Below are 18,846 nucleotides of genomic sequence, written 5' to 3' on the forward strand. Positions count from 1 at the left end.
TCGGTCCCGTCCATCGCTGCTTACAGCTTTCATTTTATATTGCTCTTTTTATCTTATTATGTAAACTCGAAGTTATTATTACTTTTTTTTGGTTCTTTGTTGTTGCTATTTTTGTATTACAACATTTTATTATCTGATCATGTTGTACTGCATTGTAATCTTTTGTTTTGTGATTGTGTGATGTTTTTTGCCTGGACCCCAGGAAGAAGTAAAAATGCCCTGTGACAACTTTTTTGCAATGTGTTGCTGCCATTAAATTCTAAATTAATGATTTTTTGCTAAAAAAAAATACAAACATTTCTCAGTGGGAACATTAAATATCTTGTCTTTGAAGTCTATTCAATTGAATATAAGTTGAAAAGGATTTGCGAATCATTGTATTCTGTTTTTATTTACCATTTACACAACGTGACAACTTCACTGCTTTTGGGAATTGTATAAAATCAAAGTTTTAACAGAAGTTTGAATTGAAACCCGTTTAAATGTTTGACACAGATATACTTTTTGCTGCATTTTCCTGTACTGTTAAAAGTAGTATTTCTGAAAAAAAAGCAATGATATTTACAATGATTTGGACACAACCTCAGTGGATGTGTCTCAGATCTCTGCATACTATAAAATGAAGACGTAATACCCGAGTCTATTGCCTTGTTAAAAAGCTTTCACATGTACACTTTATTACCTGAAGTCACGGCTTCCCTTGCAGGGGCGATACCTCTCTTAATATCTCAATGTATTTCACTTTTGATTGGCAGCATGTTGCGAGGGAGACCCCATGGGCCGCACTCGCAGTCTCCATCGTTATGCCGATGGCGCTACCATTTCTGAGCGCTGATTAAAATGTCGGCGATGCTGAAAGGAGCATCATGTGAAGGCATTTTTGCAACAGTGTTACATGGCCTTTCCTTTTAACAACACTCAGTAAACGTTTGGGAACTGAGGAGACACATTTTTTAAGTGGAATTATTTCCCATTCTTGCTTGATGTACAGCTTAAATTGTGGTATTTTAGGCTTCATATTGCACCACACATTTTCAATGGGAGACAGGTCTGGACTACAGGCAGGCCAGTCCAGCACCCACACTCTTTTACTATGAAGCCACGCTGTTGTAACACGTGGTTTGGCATTGTCTTTTTGAAATAAGCAGGGGCGTCCATGATAACGTTGCTTGGATGGCAACATATGTTGATCCAAAACCTGTATGTACATTTCAGCATTAATGGTGCCTTCACAGATGTGTAAGTTACCCATGCCTTGGGCACTAATACACCCCCATACCATCACAGATGCTGGCTTTTCAACTTTGCCCATAGAACAATCCAGATGGTTCTTTTCCCTATTTGGTCCGGAGGACACGACGGCCACAGTTTCAAAAAACATTTTGAAATGTGGACTCGTCAGACCACAGAACACTTTTACACTTTGCATCAGTCCATCTTAGATGAGCTCAGGCCCAGCGAAGCTGGCGGCGTTTCTGGGTGTTGTTGATAAATGGCTTTGGCTTTACATAGTAGAGTTTTAACTTGCACTTACAGATGTAGCGACCAACTGTAGTTACTGAGAGTGGTTTTCTGAAGTGTTCCTGAGCCCATGTGGTGATATCCTTTACACATTGATGTCGCTTTTTAATGCAGAGGGATGGAAGGTCATTAGCATTCAATGTTGGTTTTCTTACGTGCAGTGATTTCTCCAGATTCTCTGAACCTTTTGATGATATTACGGACTGCAGATGATGAAATCCCTAAATTCCTTGCTATAGCTGGTTGAGAAATGTTGTTCTTAAACTGTTCGACAATTTGCTCACGCATTTGTTGACAAAGTGGTGACCCTCGCCCCATCCTTGTTTGCAAATGACTGAGCATTTCATGGAAGCTGCTTTTATACCCAACCATAGCACCCACCTGTTCCCAATTTGCCTGTTCACCTGTGGGATGTTCCAAATAAGTGTTTAATGAGCATTCCCCAACTTTCTCAGTCTGTTTTGCCACTTGTGCCAGCTTTTTTGAAACATGTTGCAGGCATCAAATTCCAAATGAGCTAATATTTGCAAAACATAGCAACGTTTACCAGATTGAACATTAAGTATCTTGTCTTTGCAGTCTATTCAATTGAATATAAGTTGAAAAGGATTTGCAAATCATTGTATTCTGTTTTTATTTACCATTTACACAAAGTGCCAACTTTACTGGTTTTGGGGTTTGTACTTCAGATGCAGTCAGTTGTCCTTTGTTCAACTTGTTTAATTATACGAGTGGTGTTCCTCAAGGTTGTCTTCTCCGGCTATTCAACCTGGTTGCCTTCGAGTTCAGTTTGAATTTTTGCAGCAGATTCTTAAAAAAAACACTAGAAAGTTGTCCTAGATTATCTTTGACCAATTTTGTTGCAGAAGGTCCTTTAAAAATAGCAGAGCGCTCCTGTAACTCTGACCAAATAAATAGCCACAAATCTAATGTCTACTGTCAAGACACTGGTTCTTAGGAATATACAAAACAATAACAATAGTTGAGGGACCGGGTCACCCACCCCAATCGTTTCTGAAAATGTGGGCCCCTAAACAAGTTAATTGAATATCCCTCCGCTACATTACATATTTAGTTTCTATTTGTTCAATGATCAAACTAGGGTTGTACGGTATACCGGTACTAGTATAGTATCGCGGTACTAATCAAAAACGGTACTATACTCTGTTTGAAAAGTCGATTTTTTTTTTTAACAGGCATAACATTGCTGGTATACGAGCAGAGGAGCATGTTCGGCAGCGCACAATCACGGAGTACTTACAAGCAGACACAGTGTGGAGACAGAAAAGGGAGAATTGATGCATTTTGGCTTAAAAACTAACGATTGAGGTGAAGTTATAACACTGAAACGCCCTCGGGAAGAGGTGATTTAAGACATGGCTAGCTAGTCTTCAGTGTTTTAGCTACTTCTAAATCACTAATCCTCGCCTCCATGGCGACAAATAAAGTAAGTTTCTTTAAAGTATCATTATCCCTGCAGGACGAGGAATAGCTAAACATGCTTCACTACACACCGTAGGAGGATACAATAGCTCACCGGCGTCACAATGTAAACAAACGCCACGGGTGGATCTACACCTGACATCCACTGTAATGATAGCAAGTACAAGAGCGTATCTAGTTGATACTACTATGATTACATCGATTTTTTAATCATATAATATTTATAATTCATATTATATTCGCAAACTCAGGAAATGCGTCCCTTGGACACACAAGAACTTAAATTATGACCAATGTATGATCCTGTAACTACTTAGTATCGGATCGATACCTAATCTACCATAATAGGTAGATAAATGACACAATATGTTACTGCATACGTCAGCAGACTAATTAGGAGCCTTTGTTTGTTTACTTACTACTAAAAGACAAGTTGTCTAGTATGTTCACTATTTTATTTAAGGACAATGTTGTTCTTCGATTGCAAAAAGAAACAGATGTTTAATGTACCGTCAGTGTTTTTGTTAAAATAACGCCAATAATGCAATTTTTTGTGGTCCCCTTCATTTAGAAAAGTTTTGAAAAGTATCAAAAAGTATCAAAAAGTATCAAAATACATGTTGGTACCGAGACAACCCTAGTACAAACACAGCCGATCAATGGCGATTTGATTTCTGATCGTTATCAAAGACTGACGTTTTTTTGTCCTTTGATCCTCATCTGAATGGATAGTTCCAGGTTTCTCAATTGAACAACCACATTTAAGGGTTGCTCCACCCAAAATGCAAATTTTGCATGAAGGAGCGCAAGAACTGACTGAAGTCGGGTGCGACAATGCCGAGCATCCAGGATCTACGCACCTTTTTACAGCTAAACACATGGGAGAACAGGTTCTGCCTAAACTGTGGACCAGCCTCTGTTCCGGAAATATATTGTGAAGTCTAGAGTCAGTTAGCTAAGCAGCCGGCAGGAGAGGACTTCTGGATTCCGTTAAGCAAACATTAACGCACAGACGTGGTTGAATTGGACTTTGCTGATCCGTCTATTTTCAGAACAAGAAACAGATACTGGATCCTGATATTTGACACTACCTGTTTTAGTAACTTCCAACAAAAACTTGGGATTGACAACATGTCACTGACCCGACACAGGCTAATCCCGATCAACACACAGCGTGGTTGTTCAGGGCGAGCGCTGAATTTCAATGCCACGAAGAAGTGAGAGCTTTAAGACTGAAATTTTCCTCCAACTGCCTAAACTGTGGACCTGCCTCTGTTCCGGAAATCTATTGTGAAGTCTAGAGCCAGTTAGCTAAGAAGCCATCAGAAAATAACTTCTGGATTCCGTTCAGCAAAAATTAACGCACAGACATGGTTAAATTGGACTTTGCTGATCCGTCTATTATCAGAACAACAAACAGATACTGGATCCTGATATTTGACACTACCTGTTTTAGTAAATTCCAACAAAAACTTGGGATTGACAACAAATCACTGACCCGACACAGGCTAATCCCGATCAACACACAGCGTGGTTGTTCAGGGCGAGCGCTGAATTTCAATGCCACGAAGAAGTGAGAGCTTTAAGACTGAGATTTTCCTCCAACTGCCTAGACTGTGGACAAGCCCCTGTTCCAGAAATATATTGTGAAGTCTAGAGCCAGTTAGCTAAGCAGCCGGCAGGAGAGGACTTCTGGATTCCGTTAGGCAAACAATAACGCACAGACGTGGTTGAATTGGAATTTGCTGATCGGTCTATTTTCGGAACAACAAACAGATACTGGATCCTGATATTTGACACTACCTGTTTTAGTAAATTCCAACAAAAACTTGGGATTGACAACATATCACTGACCCGACACAGGCTAATCCCGATCAACACACAGCGTGGTTGTTCAGGGCGAGCGCTGAATTTCAATGCCACGAAGAAGTGAGAGCTTTAAGACTGAGATTTTCCTCCAACTGCCTAGACTGTGGACCAGCCCCTGTTCCAGAAATATATTGTGAAGTCTAGAGCCAGTTAGCTAAGCAGCCGGCAGGAGAGGACTTCTGGATTCCGTTAGGCAAACAATAACGCACAGACGTGGTTGAATTGGAATTTGCTGATCGGTCTATTTTCGGAACAAGAAACAGATACTGGATCCTGATAGTTGACACTACCTGTTTTAGTAACTTCCAACAAAAACTTGGGATTGACAACATATCACTGACCCGACACAGGCTAATCCCGATCAACACACAGCGTGGTTGTTCAGGACGTGCACTGAATTTCAATGCCACGAAGAAGTGAGAGCTTTAAGACTGAGATTTTCCTCCAACTGCCTAGACTGTGGACCAGCCTCTGTTCCGGAAATCTATTATGAAGTCTAGAGCCAGTTAGCTAAGCAGCCGGCAGGAGAGGACTTCTGGATTCCGTTCAGCAAACATTAACGCACAGACGTGGTTGAATTGGAATTCGCTGATCGGTCTATTTTCGGAACAAGAAACAGATACTGGATCCTGATATTTGACATTACCTGCTTTAGTAACTTTCAACAAAAACTTGGGATTGACAACATATCACTGACCCGACACAGGCTAATCCCGATCAACACACAGCGTGGTTGTTCAGGACGTGCACTGAATTTCAATGCCACGAAGAAGTGAGAGCTTTAAGACTGAGATTTTCCTCCAACTGTCTAAACTGTGGACCAGCCTCTGTTCCGGAAATCTATTGTGAAGTCTAGAGCCAGTTAGCTAAGAAGCCGGCAGGAGAGGACTTCTGGATTCCGTTCAGCAAACATTAACGCACAGACATGGTTGAATTGGAATTTGCTGATCAGTCTATTTTCGGAACAAGAAACAGATACTGGATCCTGATATTTGACACTACCTGTTTTAGTAACTTCCAACAAAAACTTGCAATTGACAACATATCACTGACATGGCACAGGCTAATCCCGATCAACACACAGCGTGGTTGTTCAGGGCGAGCGCTGAATTTCAATGCCACGAAGAAGTGAGAGCTTTAAGACTGAGATTTTCCTCCAACTGCCTAAACTGTGGACCAGCCTCTGTTCCGGAAATCTATTGTGAAGTCTAGAGCCAGTTAGCTAAGCAGCCGGCAGGAGAGGACTTCTGGATTCCGTTAAGCAAACATTAACGCACAGACGTGGTTGAATTGGACTTTGCTGATCTGTCTATTTTTGGAACAAGAAACAGATACTGGAACCTGATATTTGACACTACCTGTTTTAGTAACTTCCAACAAAAACTTGCAATTGACAACATATCACTGACCCGACACAGGCTAATCCCGATCAACACAGAGCGTGGTTGTTCAGGACGTGCTCTGAATTTCAATGCCACGAAGAAGTGAGAGCTTTAAGACTGAGATTTTCCTCCAACCGTCTAAACTGTGGACCAGCCTCTGTTCCGGAAATCTATTGTGAAGTCTAGAGCCAGTTAGCTAAGAAGCCGGCAGGAGAGGTCTTCTGGTTTCCGTTCAGCAAACATTAACGCACAGACATAGTTGAATTGGACTTTGCTGATCAGTCTATTTTCGGAACAAGAAACAGATACTGGATCCTGATATTTGACACTACCTGTTTTAGTAACTTCCAACAAAATCTTGCAATTGATAACATATCACTGACATGGCACAGGCTAATCCCGATCAACACACAGCGTGGTTGTTCAGGGCGAGCGCTGAATTTCAATGCCACGAAGAAGTGAGAGCTTTAAGACTGAGATTTTCCTCCAACTGCCTAAACTGTGGACCAGCCTCTGTTCCGGAAATCTATTGTGAAGTCTAGAGCCAGTTAGCTAAGCAGCCGGCAGGAGAGGACTTCTGGATTCCGTTCAGCAAACATTAACGCACAGACATGGTTGAATTGGAATTTGCTGATCAGTCTATTTTCGGAACAAGAAACAGATACTGGATGCTGATATTTGACACTACCTGTTTTAGTAACTTCCAACAAAAACTTGCAATTGACAACATATCACTGACATGGCACAGGCTAATCCCGATCAACACACAGCGTGGTTGTTCAGGGTGAGCGCTGAATTTCAATGCCACGAAGAAGTGAGAGCTTTAAGACTGAGATTTTCCTCCAACTGCCTAAACTGTGGACCAGCCTCTGTTCCGGAAATCTATTGTGAAGTCTAGAGCCAGTTAGCTAAGCAGCCGGCAGGAGAGGACTTCTGGATTCCGTTAAGCAAACATTAACGCACAGACGTGGTTGAATTGGACTTTGCTGATTCGTCTATTTTCTGAACAAGAAACAGATACTGAAACCTGATATTTGACCCTACCTGTTCTAGTAACTTCCAACAAAAACTTGGGATTGACAACATATCACTGACCCGACACAGGCTAATCCCGATCAACAGACAGCGTGGTTGTTCAGGGCATGCACTGAATTTCAATGCCACAAAGAAGTGATAGCTTTAAGACTGAGATTTTCCTCCAACTGTCATGTTTATTCTGGCTCGGGGCTAAGCTTTGGCAAATAAGGGTGAGCTTGCTATCACTGAAAGGTTCTCACCAAGACGTCTACATCCTATCCGTGTCATCTGGTCCTTCCACCCTTTCACCATCTGGCAGCCTAGGGAACAAACAACGAGATACAGTAGATACCATTCACCTCGATGTTTGAATGAAAGGGCTCTTGAATGTCGCCACTGAGTCAGCCTGGGGATTTTCTTGGGAAAATAAACAAAAACAGGCACAGTGTGAATCCATAGTGAGTCATGCTGAATGGAAGCCGTGTGAAGTTGCGGCCAGAATTGGCTTTGGACGGTGAGTCATGGTAGAGTTGGAAACAATGGGGTTTATTTTTAAAAATGAAGCCTTTGGTTGAAGTTTGCACCCTTTTTCCATTTCGTGTAATTATCTTTAAAAAAAATAAATAACATTTTGAAAAGAGAAATTAATTGTTGGTACATTGTGTAAATAGAAAATAAAAACAGAATACAATGATTTGCAAATCTTTTTCAACTTATATTCAATTGAATAGACTGCAAAGACAAGATACTTAACGTTCGAACTGGAAAATGTTGTTATATTTTGCAAATATTAGCTCATTTGGAATTTGATGCCTGCAACATGTTTCAAGAAAGTTGAGGAATGCTCATCAAACACTTATTTGGAACATCCCACAGGTGAACAGGCTAATTGGGAACAGGTGGGTGCCATGATTGGGTATAAAAGCAGCTTCCATGAAATGCTCAGTCATTCACAAACATGGATGGGGCGAGTTTCACCACTTTGTGAAGAAATGCGTGAACAAATTGTCCAACAGTTTAAGAACAACATTTCTTAACCAGCTATTGCAAGGAATTTAGGGATTTCGCCATCTACGGTCCGTAATATCATCAAAAAGTTCAGAGAATCTGGAGAAATCATTGCACATAAGCGATGATATTACAGACCTTCGATCCCTCAGTCAGTACTGCATCAGTGTGTAAAGGATATCACCACATGGGCTCAGCAACACTTCAGAAAACCGCTGTCAGTAACTACAGTTTGTCGCTACATCTGTAAGTGCAAGTTAAAACTCTACTATGCAGAGCGAAAGCCATTTATCAACAACACCCAGAAACGCCGCCATCTAAGATGGACTGATGCAAAGCTTAAAAAATTGGTCTCCTCAGTTCCCAAACGTTTACTGAGTGTTGTTAAAAGGAAAGGCCATGTAACACAGTGGTAAAAATGCCCCTGTGCCAACTTTATTGCAATTTATTGCTGCCATTAAATTTTAAGTTAATGATTATTTTCAAAAAATAAATGTAGTTTCTTAGTTCGAACATTAAATATATTGTCTTTGCGTTCTATTCAACTGAACATAAGTTGAAAATGATTTGCAAATCATTGTATACCCTGCTTGGCACTCAGCATCAAGGGTTGGAATTTCGGGTTAAATCACCAAAATGATTCAAAAATGTCACCCTTCAAATAAAAACAAACACATCGTTCATGTCAATGAGCCAGTCAAAATTGATTTACAGTTCTAATTTTTAACTCACGAATCTTCTTTTCTTTAAGTTCAAGTTCGTAAACCAAAAAGGGGTGCAAATAGTTCGTCAATCAAGGTTCCACCGTATATGACGTTGCTGCTATTGAAACCTTAATTTCCCTGAGGACCAATAAAACGTACGTAATCGAATCGAATCCAACATGGTTTGGGTTCAGGGCTTTCTTCCATTATTTCATCCTACAAAACAGTGAAGGCCATATAGAACACATTGTAATGTAGATAAATCTATATCGTCCTACATAGAAGTTCCGATTAGCAGTATACCATTTTTTTCCGGGGTACTTCACAAGGGGAATGATGGACGTCATTAATTAATAAAACCAATTATAACCCCTCAATTCTCTTATCGACCGTTAAATAGAGGGTTTTGCCTTCCGGCTCAGCTCCTTCTTCACCACAACGGATCGATACAGCGTCCGCATTACTGAAGACGCCGCACCGATCCGCCTGTCGATCTCACGATCCACTCTCCCCTCACTCGTGAACAAGACTCCGAGGTACTTGAACTCCTCCACTTGGGGCAGGGTCTCCTCCCCAACCCGGAAATGGCACTCCACCCTTTTCCGGGCGATAACCATGGACTCGGTCTTGGAGGTGATGTATTTCATCCCAGTCGCTTCACACTCGGCTGCGAACCGATCCAGTGAGAGCTGAAGATCCTGGCCAGATGAAGCCATCAGGACCACATCATCTGCAAAAAGCAGAGACCTAACCCTGCAACCACCAAACCGGATCCCCTCAATGCCCTGACTGTGCCTAGAAATTCTTTCCATAAAAGTTATGAACAGAATCGGTGACAAAGGGCAGCCTTGGCGGAGTTCAACCCTCACTGGAAACGTGTCCGACTTACTGTCGGCAATGCGGACCAGGCTCTGACACTGATCATACAGGGAGCGGACTGTTGCTGCTATTGGAACCTTAATTTCCCTGAGGACCAATAAAACGTACGTAATCGAATCAAATCCAACATGGTTTGGGTTCAAGGCTTTCTTCCATTATTTCATTCTACAAAACAGTGAAGGCCATATAGAATACATTGTAATGTAGATAAATCTATATTGTCCTACATAGAAGTTCCGATTAGCAGTATACCATTTTTTTCCGGGGTACTTCACAAGGGGAATGATGGACGTCATTAATTAATAAAACCAATGATATCCCCTCAATTCTCTTATCGACCGTTAAATAGAGGGTTTTGCCTTCCGGCTCAGCTCCTTCTTCACCACAACGGATCGATACAGCGTCCGCATTACTGAAGACGCCGCACCGATCCGCCTGTCGATCTCACGATCCACTCTCCCCTCACTCGTGAACAAGACTCCGAGGTACTTGAACTCCTCCACTTGGGGCAGGGTCTCCTCCCCAACCCGGAAATGGCACTCCACCCTTTTCCGGGCGATAACCATGGACTCGGTCTTGGAGGTGATGTATTTCATCCCAGTCGCTTCACACTCGGCTGCGAACCGATCCAGTGAGAGCTGAAGGTCCTGGCCAGATGAAGCCATCAGGACCACATCATCTGCAAAAAGCAGAGACCTAACCCTGCAACCACCAAACCGGATCCCCTCAATGCCCTGACTGTGCCTAGAAATTCTTTCCATAAAAGTTATGAACAGAATCGGTGACAAAGGGCAGCCTTGGCGGAGTCCAACCCTCACTGGAAATGGGTCCGACTTACTGCCGGCAATGCAGACCAGGCTCTGACACTGATCATACAGGGAGCGGACTGTTGCTGCTATTGGAACCTTAATTTCCCTGAGGACCAATAAAACGTACTTAATCGAATCAAATCCAACATGGTTTGGGTTCAAGTCTTTCTTCCATTATTTCATCCTACAAAACAGTGAAGGCCATATAGAACACATTGTAATGTAGATAAATCTATATCGTCCTACATAGAAGTTCCGATTAGCAGTGTATATATTTTTCCGGGGTGCTTCACAAGGCGAATGATGCGCGTCATTAATTAATAAAACCAATGATATCCCCTCAATTCTCTTATCGACCGGTAAATTGTGAGCTTTGCCTTCCGGCTCAGCTCCTTCTTCACCACAACGGATCGATACAGCGTCCGCATTACTGAAGACGCCGCACCGATCCGCCTGTCGATCTCACGATCCACTCTTCCCTCACTCGTGAACAAGACTCCGAGGTACTTGAACTCCTCCACCTGGGGCAGGGTTTCCTCCCCAACCCGGAAATGGCACTCCACCCTTTTCCGGGCGAGAACCATGGACTCGGTCTTGGAGGTGCTGTATCTCATCCCAGTCGCTTCACACTCGGCTGCGAACCGATCCAGTGAGAGCTGAAGATCCTTGCCAGATGAAGCCATCAGGACCACATCATCCACAAGAAGCAGAGACCTAATCCTGCAACCACCAAACCGGATCCCCTCAACGCTTTGACTGCGCCTAGAAATTATGTCCATAAAAGTTATGAACAGAATCGGTGACAAAGGGCAGCCTTGGCGGAGTCCAACCCTCACTGGAAATGGGTCCGACTTACTGCCGGCAATGCAGACCAGGCTCTGACACTGATCATACAGGGAGTGGACTGTTGCTGCTATTGGAACCTTAATTTCCCTGAGGACCAATAAAACGTACTTAATCGAATCAAATCCAACATGGTTTGGGTTCAAGTCTTTCTTCCATTATTTCATCCTACAAAACAGTGAAGGCCATATAGAACACATTGTAATGTAGATAAATCTATATTGTCCTACATAGAAGTTCCGATTAGCAGTATGCATATTTTTCCGGGGTGCTTCACAAGGCGAATGATGCGCGTCATTAATTAATAAAACCAATGATATCCCCTCCATTCTCTTCTTGCCATGAAAAAAAATGAATTTGCCGAGTTTATAGTTAAATGCATACAGCCTGGGTGAGGATTTAGTGCACCTTAAGGGAGTCTCTCCTTCCATACGGAAAATATGCTGCTGAGATCTCATCTCATATTAATCCGTCACAGAGTGTAGATGGCTCCATGCTGCCCGCTGGCTAACGTTGAGCTATTCATTACCTTTTAGAGTTACGAGCTCCTTTTGCCTTTATTCTCCCCGTGTCTGTTCCGTTGTTTTCCACCGCCTTTTTGTCCCTCTCTCACTGCCAATTTCTCAACTATGGACGGTGACCTTATAACCGCCATGCATCCTCCAGTGGGACAATTAAACCTGAGAGAGAGCAGCAGGAAAGGGGATTTAAAGACGGGTTTGTCTTTTTTAGACCCGCCTCACCCTTGAAGTTTTGACGGTTTCGTTTGCTTTGTTGGTTGGAGACATGCAGTTCTTCACCGGCGCTGTCCAGCTGCGACCCAAATAAATCGGTTCATTAAGTAAGACGATTAAAATATTTCATTGCGATGAATCGCAGTTTGTTTATAGTTAACTGAATCGCCGCTTTTAATGACAATAAAAAAATATATACCCGAGCTGCGTTGGTGTCTTACCAGATTTTGTATTGTGTAGGAATACAGAATTTGTATTTCTGCTGTAGAAGCACTTGCATTCAGAGGAGAGGAGCTACGCTATGTTAAAATATTTCATTGCGATGAATCGCAGTTTGTTAATAGTTAATTGAATCGCCGCTTTTAATGACAATAAAAAAAATATATACCCGAGCTGCGTTGGTGTCTTGCCAGATTTTGTATTGTGTAGGAATACAGAATTTGTATGTCTGCTGTAGAAGCACTTGCATTCAGAGGAGAGGAGCTACGCTATGTTTAGACATCAGTGTCACGCATTTAATAACACAAAATATGGATTGATCATGCTTTGATTGTCAATCAATCAAACATCAAAGTTCAGTGTCTCAAAGGGCTGCACAAGCCACAACGACATCCTTGGCTCAGATCCCACATCAGGGCAAGAAAAAACTCAACCCAATGGGATACAATGAATACAATTATCAACGATGCTTGGTAGTGTAATCTGTCATATTTATACCTGATCGCATATCCCATGTCAAGACGTGGACTATGGTGTGTTTGTTTTCCCGAGATGCAAGTAAAGCTGGACTGGTCATGGCGTGAAGGTAAATACATATTTAATAATAACACTCAAAGGAACACAAAGCGCGCTCAAGGCGAATGTACAAACTTTACTAACGAAATAAAAAGACTTGCACGTGGGCAAAAAAACTGTGAACAATTAAACAAAAACACTAACTGTGGCATTAATAAAAAAAAAATTACTTGGACGTGGCATGAAGTGCGCAGAGGTAAACAGATTGTGACAGGGGTATAAATCCGGGATGTCACCAGAACGTCAAACTGAAAACAATGAACTTAAATACTACAGACATGATAAGTGAAAACAGGTGCATGACTCAAAAACGTGAAACAGGTGCATGACGTGACAGGTGAAAACTAATGGATTGCTATGGTGACAAACAAGAGTGCACAATGAGTCCAAACGTGAAACTAATGGGTAACTATGGAAACAAGACCAGGGAGTGAAAAGCCAGAAACTAAAGAGTCCAATAACTAAACAAAACATGACTAAAACAAAACATGATTACACCGACATGACATCCCACGAATGTTTCTTTTATTGTTAGTTTTGTGATTTTGCACTATAAATGAATAAATAATGTATCATGTAATCTTAATTATCCAAACCATACATCTAATTCTTTAAGCCACGCCTATAAATATACTCAAGCCAATTGTGCCTTTGCCCCAGTTTTGAAATTCTAATTGTGTCTAAGCGCACACAAACTGAAGTTTAAAAGGGACCTATGGGAATTGTCATAAATGGTTTACAAAGCTGAACACTCATGTTAAACAATGCCAAAGCGTCAAATAACAAGGTTCATGAATCTGGGCGCAGTTTCGTTTTTTTAAGGACATAAACATGCTTTTAATGTCAATAAAAAAATATCTGGTGTCTTGCCCGATTTTGCATTTTGTAGGAATGCAGAATTTGTATTTCTGCTGTAGAAGCACTTGCATTCAGAGGAGAGGAGCTACACTATGTTTAGACATCAGTGTCCCGCATTAATGACACACAATGTGGATTGTTACGATCATGCTTTGATTGTCAGTGTAATCTGTGATATTTATATTTGACTAAATGCTTCTGATATTCCGTACATGACGTGGTTTTCATGTCTCTCTGCATGACAATGTTTTAACCTTCTCTATTTATTCATAAAATGTAACAGTCAGCCCGCTAAACATTTTATTATTGCGGACTATCAATCAGAACAGGTTATAACAGAACATACGTTTCATTTCAATCTACTAGGAAATTTCGTATTCCTATTCCTCAATTGATGTAGTAGCATTTATTTAGATAAAAATATCACATTACATTACAAACCCCGTTTCCATATGAGTTGGGACATTGTGTTAGATGTAAATATAAACGGAATACAATGATTTGCAATACCTTTTCAACCCATATTCAGTTGAATATGCTACAAAGACAACATATTTGATGTTCAAACTGATAAACTTTATTTATTTTTTTGCAAATAATCATTAACTTTAGAATTTGATGCCAGCAACACGTGACAAAGAAGTCGGGAAAGGTGGCAATAAATACTGATAAAGTTGAGGAATGCTCATCAAACACTTATTTGGAACATCCCACAGGTGAACAGGCAAATTGGGAACAGGTGGGTGCCATGATTGGGTATAAAAGTAGATTCAATGAAATGCTCAGTCATTCACAAACAAGGATGGGGCGAGGATCACCACTTTGTCAACAAATGCGTGAGCAAATTGTTGAACAGTTTAAGAAAAACCTTTCTCAACCAGCTATTGCAAGGAATTTAGGGATTTCACCATCTACGGTCCGTAATATCATCAAAGGGTTCAGAGAATCTGGAGAAATCACTGCACGTAAGCAGCTAAGCCCGTGACCTTCGATCCCTCAGGCTGTACTGCATCAACAAGCGACATCAGTGTGTAAAGGATATCACCACATGAGCTCAGGAACACTTCAGAAACCCACTGTCAGTAACTACAGTTGGTCGCTACATCTGTAAGTGCAAGTTAAAACTCTCCTATGCAAGGCGAAAACCGTTTATCAACAACACCCAGAAACGCCGTCGGCTTCGCTGGGCCTGAGCTCATCTAAGATGGACTGATACAAAGTGGAAAAGTGTTCTGTGGTCTGACGAGTCCACATTTCAAATTGTTTTTGGAAACTGTGGACATCGTGTCCTCCGGACCAAAGAGGAAAAGAACCATCCGGATTGTTATAGGCGCAAAGTTAAAAAGCCAGCATCTGTGATGGTATGGGGGTGTATTAGTGCCCAAGACATGGGTAACTTACACATCTGTGAAGGCGCCTGCTGAAAGGTACATACAGGTTTTGGAGCAACATATGTTGCCATCCAAGCAACGTTATCATGGACGCCCCTGCTTATTTCAGCAAGACAATGCCAAGCCACGTGTTACATCAACGTGGCTTCATAGTAAAAGAGTGTGGGTACTAGACTGGCCTGCCTGTAGTCCAGACCTGTCTCCCATTGAAAATGTGTGGTGCATTATGAAGCCTAAAATACCACAACGGAGACCCCCGGACTGTTGAACAACTTAAGCTGTACATCAAGCAAGAATGGGAAAGAATTCCACCTGAGAAGCTTCAAAAATTGGTCTCCTCAGTTCCCAAACGAGTGCTGTTAAAAGGAAAGGCCATGTAACACAGTGGTGAACATGCCCTTTCCCAACTACTTTGGCACATGTTGCAGCCATGAAATTCTAAATTAATGATTGTTTTGCAAAAAAAAATAAAGTTTATGAGTTTGAACATCAATTATCTTGTCTTTGTAGCATATTCAACTGAATATGGGTTGAAAAGGATTTGCAAATCATTGTATTCCGTTTATATTTACATCTAACACAATTTCCCAACTCATATGGAAACGGGGTTTGTAAATGTATGTTAAAATCATCATAGGACTTTTGTGGGATTTGATGCATTTTTCATGGGTTCTGTTCAGTTTTCGGGTCACCCTGTACATTCAACCCTGAGTGAAAATAGTCATCCGTTTTGACGTTTGTCCTTTTCATCTCCACCCCCTTTTGACAGGTGCAAGTGCAACCTTCACGCCAACAGCTGCGTGTTTGACAAAGAGAAGCTGAGCTGCGAGTGCGAGCACAACACCACCGGGCCCGACTGTGGCCGCTGTAAGAGGAACTACCAGGGCCGGGCCTGGAGCGCCGGCTCCTACCTGCCTATCCCTAAAGGCACTGCAAATATATGTAAGTGCACACACACACACACACACACACACACACACACACACGCACACACACACACACACACACACACACACATTATTGTATTTCTTACCTTCTTGAGACCGCCAAAAAATGCCTACCTCTTTAGGACCATCCTTTCTAGATATATAAAGATTTGAATTTACAACATTAATAATATATACATACTATGCAAATATAAAAAAGGTCATAATTTCACAAGAAAAACTTAGCATTTTGGCAGTATTATAATAAAAGTCGTAATTTTACTCAACGCAAGGGAAAAGTTTACAAAAAAAATCGGAACATTTGTGCAATATTATGATAAAAGTTGGAATTTTACTGTTGCAGTTTTACAAGAAAAGCTTAACATTTTGGCAATTTTATAAAAAGAGTCGTAATTTTACCCGACAAAAAAATCACAAATTAATAAGAAAAAGTAAACATTTTGGCAATGTTATAATAATAATCGGAATTTTACTTGGCAATATTATGACAAAAGTCATCATTTCACTCAAAAAAATGTAATTGTTTTACAAGAACAAAAAAAATTGGCAATATTGTGATAAAAGTCAGAATTTTATATGACAAATATCACCATTTTGCATTAAAAGGTAATCATTTTTCATTAAAAAGTAATCATTTTACATTAAAAAAAAGTTATAATTTACATTAAAAAAGTTATAATTTTACATTAAAAAAGTTATAATTTTATGAGAAAATATTGCAATATTACAGAAACAGAAAGAATATGATAAATTGTTTCCAATTTTATAAGAAAAAAGTCGACTTATTGTGAGAAAAAGACTGATCTTAGTAAAAAGAAAAATGTGAATTTTGTGTTTGTAATTGTTTTTTAATGTTCATTATTTACTTCAAGTTATTACAGTATGTCTTTATATACTTATTTATTTTATTTTTTTCATAAATTGTGGCTAAATTTCTTACACACACTTGTTATTTCATATGTTGACCAGAGGGGGAGCTCTTTTAAAACCAAAACACAGTCAATTTGAAAAATCCCTCCTTTTTGGGACCACCCTCATTTTGATAGATTTCACCACCAGGGGGTGCAAATGAGACATTACATGCAATGGTTTTCTATATTGGGATCATGATTTATGTCATCACTTGTTCACACCTCCTCATATGGAAGGTACTTTTCCTTGTTGGTGTCTCAAGAAGGGTAGAAATACAAGAACACACACACACACACACACACACACACACACACACACACACACACACACATTATTGTATTTCTTACCTTCTTGAGACCTGAGAAAAATGCCTACCTCTTTAGGACCATCCTTTCTATAGATATAAAGGTGTGTACTTACAACATTAATAATATATACATACTATGCAAATATAAAACATCTTGTTGTGAAAAATGAGTTGGAGTTTCACAAGAAAAAGGTCACAATTTTGCAAGAAAAACTTAGAATGTTGGCAGTATTATAATAGAAGTCCTAATTTTACTCAAGGCAAGTCAAAAACTGAACATTTGTGCAATATTATGATAAAAGTTAGAATTTGACTCAATAACAGTTGCAGTTTTACAAGAAAAGCTTAAAATGTTGGCAATTTTATGAAAAGAGTCATAAGTTTCCTCGACAAAAAGTCACATTCTCATAAGGAAACGTAATAATGTTGGCAATATTATAATAATAATCCAAATTTTACTCGGCAAAATTATGACAAAAGTCATAATTTTACTCCAAAAGTTTCAGTATTTTACAGGAACAACAAAACATTGGCAATATTGTGATAAAAGTCTGAATTGTATATGACAAATGTCACCATTTTGCATTAAAAAGTAATAATTGCTCATTAGAAAAAGTTATAATTTTACAGGAAAATATTGCAATATTACAGAAACAGAAAGACTATGAGAAATTGTTCCAAATTTTATAAGAAAAAAGTCAACTTATTGTAAGAAAAGGACTGCTTTTAGCAAATAATTTTGTGTTTGTAATTGTTTTTTTTATCGTCATTTACTTCAAGTTATTACAGTATGTCTTTATATACATATTTATTTTTATTTTATCAAAAGTCGTAATTTTACTAAAAAAAATTCACTATTTTTTAGGAACAACAAAAAAAATTGGCAATATTGTGATAAAAGTCAAAATGTATGACAAATGTCACCATTTTGCACTAAAAAGTAATCATTTTACATTAAAAAAAAGTTCTAATTTTACGAGAAAATATTGCAATATTACAGAAACAGAAAGAATATGAGAAATTGTTTCCAATTTTATAAGAAAAAAGTCGACTTATTGTGAGAAAAAGACTGCTTTTAGTAAAAAAAATAATAATAATTTTGTGTTTGTAATTAGTTTTTAATCTTCATTATTTACTTCGTTATTACAGTATGTCTCTATATACATATTTATTTTAATGTATTTATAAATTGTGGCCAAAGGGGGTGCATTTCAATTTCTTACGCACACTTGTTATTAGATATGTCGGCCAGAGGGGGAGCACTTCAATTTCTTACGCACACTTGTTATTTCATATGTTGACGAGAGGGCGAGCACGTCTAAAAGCGACACACAGTCAATTTGGAAAATCCCTCCTTTTTGGGACCACCCTCATTTTGATAGATTTCACCACCAGGGGTGCAAATGAGACATTCTCTATTAGATGCA

At 39.8% G+C, this 18,846-nt stretch overlaps 1 protein-coding gene across 11 annotated transcripts in view; it reads left to right on the forward strand.

Moving 5' to 3' along the window:
- Window positions 1-18,846, forward strand: part of ntng1a (netrin g1a) — a 328,955-nt gene that overhangs the window by 191,821 nt on the left and 118,288 nt on the right. For all 11 annotated transcript variants that reach the window (XM_072913453.1, XM_072913454.1, XM_061965866.2 and 8 more), the window contains exon 4: window positions 16,023-16,195. In XM_072913453.1, the coding sequence (XP_072769554.1) occupies window positions 16,023-16,195 (173 nt within the window). The remainder of the gene's footprint in view (window positions 1-16,022; window positions 16,196-18,846) is intronic.

Source organism: Nerophis lumbriciformis, linkage group LG07 (genome assembly GCF_033978685.3).
Source record: "Nerophis lumbriciformis linkage group LG07, RoL_Nlum_v2.1, whole genome shotgun sequence".
In the NCBI taxonomy this organism is placed as follows: Eukaryota; Metazoa; Chordata; class Actinopteri; order Syngnathiformes; family Syngnathidae; genus Nerophis; species Nerophis lumbriciformis.